At 23.2% G+C, this 13,063-nt stretch overlaps 3 protein-coding genes across 3 annotated transcripts; 2 read left to right on the top strand and 1 right to left on the bottom strand.

The window, feature by feature from the left end:
• Positions 1-937: 937 nt before the first annotated feature.
• On the top strand, positions 938-4,172 carry T551_02056 (uncharacterized protein; the record flags this gene model as incomplete). The annotated part of the gene is made up of 3 exons (XM_018374319.1): positions 938-998; positions 1,041-1,110; positions 1,166-4,172. 3 exons carry the CDS (start codon positions 938-940, stop codon positions 4,170-4,172), a joined length of 3,138 nt encoding a protein of 1,045 aa, XP_018229271.1.
• Positions 4,173-6,977: 2,805 nt separating this feature from the next.
• On the bottom strand, positions 6,978-7,643 carry T551_02055 (uncharacterized protein; the record flags this gene model as incomplete). The annotated part of the gene is given in 9 exon segments (XM_018374318.1): positions 6,978-7,001; positions 7,026-7,118; positions 7,132-7,146; positions 7,164-7,220; positions 7,312-7,351; positions 7,373-7,403; positions 7,459-7,507; positions 7,537-7,569; positions 7,623-7,643. The coding sequence occupies 9 exon segments, from the start codon at positions 7,641-7,643 to the stop codon at positions 6,978-6,980; spliced, it is 363 nt and encodes a 120-aa protein (XP_018229270.1).
• A 2,501-nt stretch (positions 7,644-10,144) lies between these two features.
• T551_02054 (uncharacterized protein) lies at positions 10,145-11,917 on the top strand (the record flags this gene model as incomplete). The annotated part of the gene is made up of 4 exons (XM_018374317.1): positions 10,145-10,205; positions 10,246-10,330; positions 10,385-11,822; positions 11,870-11,917. The coding sequence occupies 4 exons, from the start codon at positions 10,145-10,147 to the stop codon at positions 11,915-11,917; spliced, it is 1,632 nt and encodes a 543-aa protein (XP_018229269.1).
• Positions 11,918-13,063: the final 1,146 nt, after the last annotated feature.

Genomic DNA, 13,063 nt, shown 5'->3' with positions numbered 1-13,063 from the left:
ATTTTTATTACTTTGAAAAATATTAAAGGTAAAAGAAATACATAAAGTTTTATTGTTAAAATATAAAGTTTTATTGTTAAAACAAAAATTAAAAAAAATGTCTAGTAGCATATAATATAAAGTTGAAAAAGGAAAAAGAACATATCATATATAATGTTAGGGTTAGTTTAAAAAAAAAATAATAAAAATCTTAATTAAATCATATGTTAACAAAAAATGCTATGGAAAATTATATTAAAAGTAAAAACCAGGGCAGAAGTTCTAGCAAGAAATAGGAAAAGATATTGAGGTAAAAATTGAATAATGGTATTTAGATGTTTATAAATGTAATAAAAAAACAAGAATATTTAAGAGAATTTTTATTATATCATAATAAAAAAGTAGTATGATATAAATTATATATAACAAATATGTATAAGAAAATATCAATACATAATATATTTTAGATAAAATAATTGAAATTGAAAATAAATCTTTAAAAATAATTAAAGACATGTTTATATCAGCATATTATAAAAAACAATGACAAAAATATTCAAAATACATATTTCAAAGTATTGAAAACTACAAATAATGTTATTTAAACCAAACTTAATTTTATAATTATCTATAGACTAAATAACTTTTTACTTAAGATATAGAGTTGATATTAATAAGAAAAATAAATATTAATCATTGTTAAAGGAAAGGTATTGTAAAATATATTTTAGACAAAATTATACTTAAAGCATCATATTTTAAAAACAATTTTATATAAAAATTTACATAAATTCGAATATAAATTTACTAGAAAATATTAAAATATAAATAAAGAAAATTGTCTATTTATTATTTTAATTATTATTGCTTAACACTATCTTCCAAAATAGTTTTTCAACATTTTTTTAATATTAAATATGAAGTATTTTTTATAAAATCTTTATTATTATTATTATAAATGAAAACATTTTTGGTAGCTACTTTTTTTGGGATAACACATGCTTTTTCAAAAAACACTGGTATTTTATTCTATTCTTTTTCCTATTTAACTTTTTTTTTAGAATTTACTTATAAAAGATCTTCATTAGATTCACTATTAGATTCATTAAATTCATCATTAGATTCATTAAGGTATAAAAGTATTTAATTAATAATAAAATTAGCAAAATTAATACTTTTTATACAGCAAAGAAAAAATTTTGGTTTTAATTCTAGAACAGAGCGCAATAAATGATCAATGTGAAATAAAATTAAAAGAATACTGTAATGATTTGAAAAGTATAAATATAAAGCCAAAGGATTTGTATCCTATATTAGAAGAGCTATGTGAAGAAAGGAAAGGAAAACAAAAATGCACTGATCTTAAAGACAAAATTACTACCATTTCTAACAAAGTCAAAGATTCTCTTGATAATATTAACAATAATATCGAAAATTTAAAATTTTATTTGGAAAAAAAACATTGTAATTACGTTCATTTTCAATGCATGTTTTTCCGAAAATTTTCTGGTTTTTCTATTGTATGTGATAATATACTCGAACAATGTTATGAAAAAATAAGTAAAAATTTAACATATGAAGTTCTTTTAAGAGCCCTTGATGGGAATTTAAAAGATAAAACAGCATGTGAAACAAAAATTAAAGATTCTTGTCAAAAGTTAAATATGGAAAACTTTTATTTAATCTGGTTTTGTTTTCAGAAAGAACGTACGTGTAATGTTCTTATTGAAAATGCAAAATATAATTGTGAAAGTCTTAAAAAAAATATCAAAAATACACTTGAAAATAATTATAAACTAAAAGAAAAATGTTATTTTTTACTTCAGGAATGCTATTTCTATTCATCAAACTGTGAAAAAGAGGACAAACAAGAATGTATGAAGCTTAAAAGTTTCTGTGAAGAAAAGAACATTATATACCCTCATTCCCATAGCTTTTCTTTTAACCCAATGATTTCATTTACACTACAAGAAAAAATAGGTCTTCAGCAACTTTATTCAGAGGCACTAGCTTTTGGCGTTTTTCTTGGTAAATCTTTGTTAACAAGTCTTTCTCGTTTCTTAGTATTTTCAAATTATTATGGAAAAAACAATGCAGAAAAATTAAATAATTTTCAGAAATGTATTAATTCTCTGAAAAATTGCACTTTTAAATACTTAACAGAAGATCTGAAAAGTATATGTAATACAGTTAGTCATGATGAAACGTGCAGAAAATTGAATAATGAATTACAAGAAGAATGTCGCTCTCTTAAATTATATCTCTACAACAATAAACTTTCTAGTGTAAATAATAATACTGAATCCAATTCCTACTCATGGGATCAACTACCAGAAACAATTTCTCAAGAAGATTGTATAAATTTCTCCACAAAATGCTATTATATAAGTTCATACTGTTCTAATGCTCTTTTAAATGCATGTCAGAATTTAAAACGAGGTTGTTCTAAATCGGCGTTTTACAAATTAGCATACGGAATATTGGAAGAAGGGTTGTTTGGCTTATTTCACAATTTAAATTCAAATAGACTTAAAAAATGTACAGATAAATTGGTAGAAAAATGCCAAACGCTCAGAAATAGAAGTATATATCTACTTTCATTATGCTTAAAACCAAAAGAAACATGCAAAGCACTTGCGAAGGACGTTGAAAAGAAAAGTCATCGTTTACAACATATTTTGGATGAAAAAAGAGATTATCCACAAGAACAAGATTGCCTTGTTTTAGAAAAAAAATGTAAAGATCTGACAAAAGACTTCAATCAACTTAATGCTCCTTGTAATACGTTAAAAAAACATTGTGATCATTTGAGGAATACAAAAAAACTGAAAGGTGCTTTATTAATCAAAAATAAAGATATTTTAGTAAATGTCGATAATTGTACAGAATATTTAAATATAAAATGTTCTCAATGGTTTAGAAGGGAAATAAATCCATTCAATCTTACGTGTGTAGCACATCGCAAATCATGCGTTATAATGACTGAAGACGTGCAAAATCATTGTTCTGCATTCCAACAAAATATGGAGGATCACAAAGTTATTGAAAAATCAAAAGAGGATGAAGAAAGAGATGATATTTGTTTTCTTTGGGAGGAATACTGCGATATGCTTATGGAAAATTGCCCCCATAAACTAAAACATGATAATAACGGTGGCAATGGGCCTTGTATGAAACTTAAAAACAATTGTAAAACATTTCGTGAAAAAAAACCTTTATTAAAAGTTCTCATGTACAATATGAAAGGCTCTTTAACAAGAAAGGATATATGTGTTAATCAACTGAATAATTATTGTAGAAATTCAATGAAATCGAACAAGACTCTTAAAAATTTATGTCAAAAATATAACAAAGATGAAAAGACAAGGAATAAAATTTGCGATAAGTTTATCAAATGGGTGAAAATATTGTGTGATACCTTACCAATTAAACTGGATAAAGCTGTTGAGGACTTAAAAAATAGAGCAAATGAATTTAAAAAAGCCAAACAAGAAACAGAAAAAGCTGTTAATGACTCGGGTTTATTCTTACTGATTTCTCAAGCAATAAATGAAAAGCAGAATTATTATCGCTTTAATACACGTAGTAATATTCACAATAATGTCACAGCTTACATTAAGCTTATGCGTCGTGAAGATGTTCTAGATACTCATCCATCAGTACGTCAAGGATTAGCGTTTGATTTAATATCTTTGGTTATAGAATTATATTTAGAAGCTAAGGCTATCTGTGATCATTCTATCCAAGAGTGTGTTTTTGAAAATGATTGTCTTAAGTTTAAGGATTCATGCAAAGAAATAGACAAATATTGCAAAGAATTTGAATTACCTGAAGCTATATCTCTAGTAATTACATCTATATCTACAGTAACGATTACAGATTCTTTAAAAGATACCCAATCAGAGTCCACTATAATAAAGATAACAGATGGAAGCTGTGTATTGCTTCATTCAAAGACAAGCTGGATAACAAGTAAGTCACTATCTACTGAAATGAAAACAAGTACATCACTTATAACATCGACACAAAAATGCAAACCAGTGCCATGTACAACAGAAAAAGCACAAACAAAAGTACCTGAAGATGGAAATAGAACAGATAGGATACTGATACCAAGTGAAGGAATAAAAATATCTAAATTGACAATAGTAAATATTGTTATATGGGCAATGAGTATCTTTATTATGATTTAAAAGGATTTTTTCTTATAATTTAGATAAAGGAAACAATATCAATTTATGTTAAACTACAAAACAAAAAGAATTTAAAAAAGATATTCTAAAAAGTAGTGCTTCAGAAAAGCATATTCTAGAGAGGGTTATGAAGAACTCAGAAAAATTAGAAGAATTCATTAGAATATCTAATTAGATATGTAATATAAAAACTTAAAAATATTTAAAAAATCTTTTTAATAAATATAAAACATTATAGAAATATATAATAAAATAAGGTAAAGATTAACTAGAACCAAAAAATCCTACTTTTGTCTATTATTTAAACTATAAGGCTTTATGTACTAAAAAAATAAGCCAGTAAAAATTAACAATTGTTTGATGACTACTTTGTATTTATTACATATTTGTTCTATACTTATTTATACGTTCTCCTAAGCCTACCTTACAGATACTCTTAGAAGACAAAATATGGAACAAAATATGAAAAAAATAAAATGTAAAAAAATAAGATCAGAAAAGAAAATATTAAAAGATAATTTTATAGGAATATATGAAAATGAAAAAAGAATAATTGAGAAAATTGATTATAATTTTGGAGAACCAAGGTAATAATTATTTATTGTAATTAAAAAATAAGAATTTTCCCTTATGTACAAATTTCTTAATATTATTAAATGTAAAAAATAGAATATATATTTTTTTTAAATAATATTGAATAATACTTTAAAAAAATAATATTAACTTTTTTTGAAACTTATTTTCATTTTTTAAATAGTTACTATTTTCTAAAATTATAAGAATTAATTTTATTTTGAAAATGATAAACAATTAATCAGATTTAAGAAACTTTATTTTAAATATTTTCAAATTATGTTTATATTGTTAACAAAAAAATAGACAGAAATCATTGTTAATAGAAAGATTTATAATATGAATATTTTTTTTCAAAAATGTATCCTTAAAAATTAATATTTTTAATATCTCTAAAACAACACGAAATAGATAATAAAGTGCATTGAAAATATTCTTTGTTAACTAACTTACACGTCTTTTTCTCATTTCAAGATCTTCTAAAATATATCATAAGGATAATATGAACAAGTAAAAGACAAATATGGTAATTAAGAGTATAAAATGACAGAAACTATCTTTTGATATCGACTTTAAAAAATACTAAAGATAGAAATAAATACAAAGATAAACAAAAAAAATACTGCAAAAAATTAAAGAATTTGAATCTAAATAAAAAATACACAAAAATAAATGATTTTTATAAAGATGCTCTAAAAAAAGTCATGAACTAAAGTTGAAAAAAATGCAATAATTTTTAAACAAAACTTAAAAACATAAGATTAATCATATAATAATCGTAGAATAAATAAATAATAATCTATGCTTTTGAAGAAATATCTCTAAAAGAAATTAAAAGTGCAATAAACTAATAAATAAATGTTATCAAAAAGAGATCACAAAAAAAATTCTTTTAAAGGCACTCAATGAAAATCATGAAAAAGATAGATATAAAAAAATAAATGAGACTTGTTTGAAAATTAAAGAATAAATAAATGGTATTATATCTTTATAAAAAAACCTGTTAAAATCTTATAAATCAATGATAATTCTAATATCCTTAAAAGGATTAATATTTCACTAAAGCATAATAAATTGGGAAAGTCTATCATTATTTAAAGAATGTTATTTTCATTATTAGAACTGTAAGTAGAGAAAATAAGTTACGATAACTTAAGATTTAAAAAAAACAAAGATAATTTACATACTAGCAGATTTAAATTTTAATCCTAAAAAAATAGATAGCTACACTAACAAGGAAATAGACTTAAAAGAGCTTTAAAGGAAAATAGTAAAGAAAAAAGTCCATATTGGAAGGTCACTATGGAAAATAGATTTGCTCTATTGCTACTATTGATTTTATATATAAACCATTTAATTCAAATTACTGAGAAAAATAAAAACTCTTAGAGTTTATAAAAACAACAGCAAAAATTCTCAAGACTGAAGTTCTGAAAAATTTATACACTAATAATAATGATATAAGAAAATTAATGATGAATTAGATAAAATTAACAAACTATACTCTAATTGTTTCTAAAAATAGCTAGGTATCCTATTGAAAGTAAATTAAACAAGGCTATTGATTAATACAAATTACTGCTATTTTTACTGAAAAAAACTAGAGAAAGTTACAATCAGACTATTTTTATTTAAAAATTCAAGCAATTATTAATGAAGAATATAAAAGTTTAAGAAAAGTATATTATAAGAGAGTTTGAAACACAAAAAAATGATGTATTGCAAAACAAATTATAAACCATAGGATTCAAATAAAAGTAATTTGATTTTTATAAAAAAATTAATAAAAGTTTATAAAAAAAGAATATAATAAGTTATTTATATTGTATATACACATAAAAAAATTACTCTTATTTTTTCAATAAATTTATATATGAGAACAGTTATTTTGTAGGATCAATTAAATAATAACAGAAATTATCCAAAAGAAAAGGATTATAAAAATAGAGAGAAACATAGTATCTTGAAAATAGATTTAAGAAAAATTATACGTTTATCTAGAAAATTTAAAAAATGATGTAGTTTTTAAAAAAAAAAAATTAGAAGACTCCAAAATATAGTTTAAAAAAACTAATGTGTTTTTATTTTTCTAGTTTGATTTAAAAATTATCTGCAACAAAATTAATGAAAATATTAAATTTAAATATATTTTATTAAAAAAACATAGAAACATATGTCTAAAAGATCTATCAAATGATAGTAAAATGGAAAAAATTTATAGATTTATAAAGGTCAATGAAAAAACAAAAAAGAAAACTAAAAAATTAAAAAAAAAAAAACAAAAGATATTGTAGAAATAGGAACTATTGTTTTATTAAGGACAAAAGTACAAGATAACAAGCTTATAAAACATATTGCACCTAATATGTATAGCTAAGGAAAAAACATAGCATGATTTAAACTTATAAAAAGAAATACAAAAGCATAGAAAGATAAAGTTAATGTATTTGATTTTCTAGAAAGATCATTTGATTTCTAAAATTGAAGATGTTTGATCATTTATTAAAAACAGTTGATTCAAAGAGTCTTTAGTTTCCAAGATTATATGTAAGATAATAGAACCTACATGTTGAGAATTAATATTATTGAAAGCAATATTATAAAAACTAACAATAATTATTCAAAACACAGCAATTATAGTAACAACCATAACAATGACTATTATTTTTAAGATAACAAAGGTAAAAAAAATCTAAAGAAAATGTACATTAACTGGTATAGCAAACATGCAAATTATTCAGATACAAATATACGCAAGAATGCTTAATATTTTAATAAAATAATTTAAAACTTTTGAATAAATTTTGAAAATTCTAGATAAAAACTATAATCATTTTATTAAAATTAAAAATTACTTATAATTGTTTAAAAAAGTACATGATTAGAAATAAACTTCATATTTATCTAAAATGTTTGTTTAGAAATTAGAGAAAAATGATTGAATTATTAAAAATTAATTGAAAGTTTAATATAAAATAAAAAAATATATAATATTCTTAAGAAAATATAATTTTTCATTAAGACAAGATTTAAAAAAAAATTGCAATATAGAAATGAATATCTTGCTTTAACTGCATATGCAAATTATTTCTTAGAATACAGTAACTTTTTAAAAACTTTTATAATTTTATAATATTAAAAAATGCATATTATAAAAATAATCTTGAAGATGAACTTAAAAAGTTCTAAACTTATTAAAAATTAACATAATCATAAAATTAAACTAGTTTTATTTTTATATCATAAACTATATTTTTTAAATAAAATGTAATTTGATTTATTATTTCTCATTGAAATATGGAATTCTAATTTAATATTAGAAAAAAATTTTATTTTTAAAAAATTTAAAAAATAAAAAAAAAACATATTTTTAAAAATACATTAATAAAATATGGAAAATATTGAAAACAAGATAATTATATTATCAAAAACAAAGTAATAGGATCAAAATTTAACTATTAAAAACCAGGTCAATTTACAAAACGTTTTTATTATCAAAATATCTAAAATATTGTTTTTTGTTATAAATACAATTTAAAAAATGAATAATAAAAATATTTTATTTTATTAAATTATTTTCTTTTTTATAAAGAATATTTAAAATAAAAATATTAAAACCAAAAACTATGATTTTTTTAAAATAATAAATAGAAAATAACAAAATTATATTCTTAATATTTTTACACAAACTGAAAATTCAATATCAATTTAAAAAAAAATAAAACCAATAATATTTAATAATAATATTTATTATATTTTTCTTTTTCAATTTCAAAAATAGCATTCGTTGAATATCAATTTTCAAATAAAAAATTGTCTTTAAAAACAAAATTTATATAGATTTATAATAAATGAAAATTTTTACGCTTATTTTCATTATTTAAGTGAATATATTATATTAGAGAAAATATACGTTTTAAATGTTTTTTATTTTTTTTGAATTCTTATTTTTTAAAATTAAAATTTATTTTAAATTCACAAAATCAATCAAATTTTTAATAAAATCCTAAATATTATTTTATACAAAAATTTTCTAAATTGAAACTTATTTGATTTTAATTTTTTAAAAAAATTATGATTATATTATAATAAATAAAAAACAATCCTTAATATTTAAAACAGAAAATATACATCTGATAACAAAAATAATGAAAAAAATTATAAAGTAAAAAATAATCTTTTTTACGTTAATTTAAAACGATTTAAAGCAAATTTAAAAAAAAAATGTACCTTATTTTTACATAGTTAATCTATATTCTTCACCTTAATATTATCTTATTACTCATACTTTTTATATTATATTTTCTATTTATTCATTTTTACGTTTATCCCACATCTACCTATGATCTACCTCTGACTTACCCCTACTAATCATCTGATAAAAATGTTCGAAAAAATTACAGGATATATACTAGAATTAGTCATTATTTATAGTTTACTTCTAGTTTTGCTTATATTAAAATCTATATATGTTAGTTCTAGAAAAAAATGAAATTTATATATAAATGTTTACATAATCATTATTATTTTTAAAAAAAATATTTAAGAAAAATATTTAAAATGATAATTTATAAAATAGTTCATTATAATAATATCTAGAACTTCAAATGAATAAAAAACTAAAGATATGAAATATAAATTAATTTGTAAAAAATATAAAACATGAACTCAAAATTAGTAACCATAAAAACAGATGTTTAAAAAATATTTGTAAGTTTGAAAAATTATAAATAACATTTTTAAATGAAATTAGAAAAATATCTATTTTTAAAGAAAATATGTCTTGTATATCATAAATAAATAAGAATAATCAACTGAATTTCTTAAAAGATTAAATATAAAATTCTTTTTAAAATCCAAAAAAGATTTTAAAAAACAGAAATTTAAAACCCAAAATTAACAAAGAATATAGAAATATAAACGAATTCTAAAGAAAATAATAATTATTATTCAAAACATATTTTTATAATTTGAATTATTATAGAATAAAAAAAATTAAAAAATTAAAAAAAAAAAAAAACACAAAATATAAATCAAAGCAAGAAAAATGAGAACAATGATATTCATATTTATAAAAGTATGATAAAAGATAAAAAAAATCATAAAAAGAGTATAAAAAAACAGGAATTATAAAAAAGATTATTAATAGAATTGTCATTTAAAGTGTTTATTATAATTTAAGAATATTTTTTCATAAAAATTTATGGGTCCAAAAATAAAAACCAGATGAAAAACAAAATATATAGCTGTAATACAAAATAATACTTATTTATTTATTATATTATTTGTTATATATCAATTATTAATATTATCGTTTATTGCTAGTTTTTTTTAGAATATTTTTTCGATGTCAAATATGAAACATTTTTTATAAAAATTATTATTTGTTGTCATTATAGATGAAAGCATTCGTATTAGCCAATTTTCTTGGTATAGCGTATGCTTTCTCAAAAAATATTGGTATTATATTTTATTTTTTCACGTTTTTAACTTTTTTTAGAATTCGTGCACAAAAAATCTGCGTCAGATCCATCACATGATCCACCATTAAACTTATTACTTGATTCATCATTAGATTCATTAGGGTATAAAGACTTTTAAGCAGCAATAAAACATACAAAATTAACATTTTTATGCAGCCAAGAAAAGATTCTGGCTTTAATTCTAAGAAAAGACGCAATAGATGCTCAATGTGAGAAGAAACTAGAAGAATACTGCAAGAATTTAGAAAATATTAATTTAGTTCCAGAGAATGTACATCCAACATTAAAAGGACTTTGTGAAAATGCAGAGAAGAAATGCAAAAATCTTAAAACTCAAATTAGTACTACCTCAAATAATGCCAAGGGTTATCTTGAAGATATTATTGTAAATATTTCAAATGGGATGCTTTTAGGAAAAACCCATTGCAATTACGCTCATATCCAATGCGTGATTTTCCGAGAATTTTCTAGTTTTTCTTCTATATGCGATGAAATAACTGAACAATGTTATCGTCAAATAAATGAAGATTTAGTTTATGAAGCTCTTTTAAGGGCTCTTCCTAGGGATTTGAAAAGTCAAGCAGCATGTGAAGAAAAAATTAAAGAATCCTGTTTCAAGTTAAATAGAGAAAGCTATTATGTGCTCTGGTCTTGTTTCCAAGAAGAATATACATGTGAAAATCTTCTTAAAAAAAAAAATGACTGCAAATCTCTTGAAAAAGATATCAAAAATACACTTCAAGGTGTTTATAAATTAGAAGTCTGTTACACTTTACTCGAGAAATGCTATTTCTACTTACCAAACTGCAAAAATGAAGAGATACAGAGCTGCGTGAACCTTAAAAAATATTGTGAAGAAAAAAATATCATATACCCCCCCCTCCACAGTCTTTCTTTTAACCCATTAGAGTTTCCACCTACGCTACAAGAAGAAATAGGTTTTTATCGGCTTCGTGATGAGGCAGCAGCTCATGGCGTCTTAATTGTCAATCCCATATCTACAGGATTCGATCGTTTTATTCTGTTAGCATACCATATTAAAAATACAGCTGGGAACAGAACTGAAAGATGCATTAAATATCTAGAAAACTGCGCTTTTAAATATTTGACAAAAGAACTAGCGGATTTATGTAATGCGACTAACCATACTGAAATATGCGAAAAAATAGATAAAGAAGTCCAGGGGGAATGCAATTCTCTTCAATTAGCTTTCCAGGAAAAAAAGCTCTTTAAGATGGAATCTGAGGCTAAATCTAAACTCTATACTTTAAATGGACTGTCAGAAATAATCTATGAAGAAAGTTATACAAGTCTTCTTTCAAAGTGTACTTACATACAATCACACTGCAATAATGATCTCATGGATGCATGCATAGTTCTAAAAGTAGCATATTATAGAGCTCAGTTTTATAAATTAGCAAAAGATGAATTAGAAAAAGAATTGTTTGGATTATTTCGTAATTTAAATTCAAGCGGGATTAGGGAATGTGCAGTCAAGTTAACAGAAAAATGTCAAATAGTTAGAAACAGCAGTATAAATCTTCTCTCAATGTGTTTAAAGCCAAAAGAGACATGCGAAGCACTTGCAGAGGATGTAGAAAGAAAGAGTCATCGTCTGCGGCATGTTTTAGATAAAACAAGAGATTATCCCCGAGAAAAGGATTGTCTCGTTCTGGAGAAACAGTGTGAAGACCTGACAAAGGATTTTGAAGAGCTTAATGGTCCTTGCGCCACGCTAAAGAGGAATTGTGCTCATTTGAGGAACACGAAAGAAGTAAAAGACAATTTGTTGAGTAAAAATACAGATATTTTGGCAAACGTCGATAATTGTACAACATATTTAAATAGGAAATGTCCTCGGTGGTTTAGGAGGGAAATAAATCCATTCAATCTTACATGTGTAGCACACCACAAATCATGTGTTATAATAATTGAAGACGTGCAAAATCATTGTTTGGCATTTAAGGAAAATATGGAAAGTCATGATGTTATTAAAAAGTCAGAAGACAATGAAAAAGATAACATTTGTTTTTTTTGGAGTGGATACTGCGATATGCTTGTGGAAAACTGTCCTGATAAACTAAAGCTCGACAATGGTGAAGAAGGGGTTTGCATGAAGCTCAAAAAAAACTGTGAGACGTTTCGCGAAAAATTACCTCTATTAAAAGCCCTCATGTACAATATAAAAGGTTCTTTAAAAGAAAAAGATACTTGCATTAAGAAACTAAATGATTATTGTGCGAAATCAACACACTCAAACAAGACTCTTGAAGATTCATGTAAAGAATATAATAAAGACGAAAACACAAGAAGTGAAACTTGTGAAAAACTTGTCAAATGGATAAAAATATTATGCAATACCTTACCAGTCAAACTGGATAAAGCAGCTAAAGATTTGGAAAATAGAGCAAATGAATTTAAGAAAACTAGACAAGAAGCTGAAAAAGCCGTTAATGATTCTGGTTTATTCTTGGCAATTTCTCAAACAGCAGATGGGAAGCAGAATCATCACCTTAGTGTACGTAGCAATATTTACAGCAATAACACGGCTTATGTTAGACTTGTACGTCGCGAGGATGCCCTGGACATAGAGCCATCAGTGCGTCAAGGGTTAGCGTTTGATCTGGTGTCTTTACTTATAGAGTTGTATTTAGAAGCCAAGGGCATCTGTGATCATTTTATCCAAGAGTGTGTCCTTGAAGATGGTTGTCCTAAGTTTAAAGATTCATGTGACAAAATACGTAAGTCTTGCAAGGAATTTGTGTTGCCTGATGCCAAGCTTCGTGCAACAGCGTCTATATCAACAACGACGCTTACAGAGTCAACAACTGTAAC

The sequence above is a fragment of the Pneumocystis jirovecii genome (genome assembly GCF_001477535.1).
Source record: "Pneumocystis jirovecii RU7 chromosome Unknown supercont1.9, whole genome shotgun sequence".
NCBI lineage: Eukaryota > Fungi > Ascomycota > Pneumocystomycetes > Pneumocystales > Pneumocystaceae > Pneumocystis > Pneumocystis jirovecii.
Note: the sequence above shows the minus strand (reverse complement) of the source record. Positions and strands in the feature narration are given on the sequence as shown.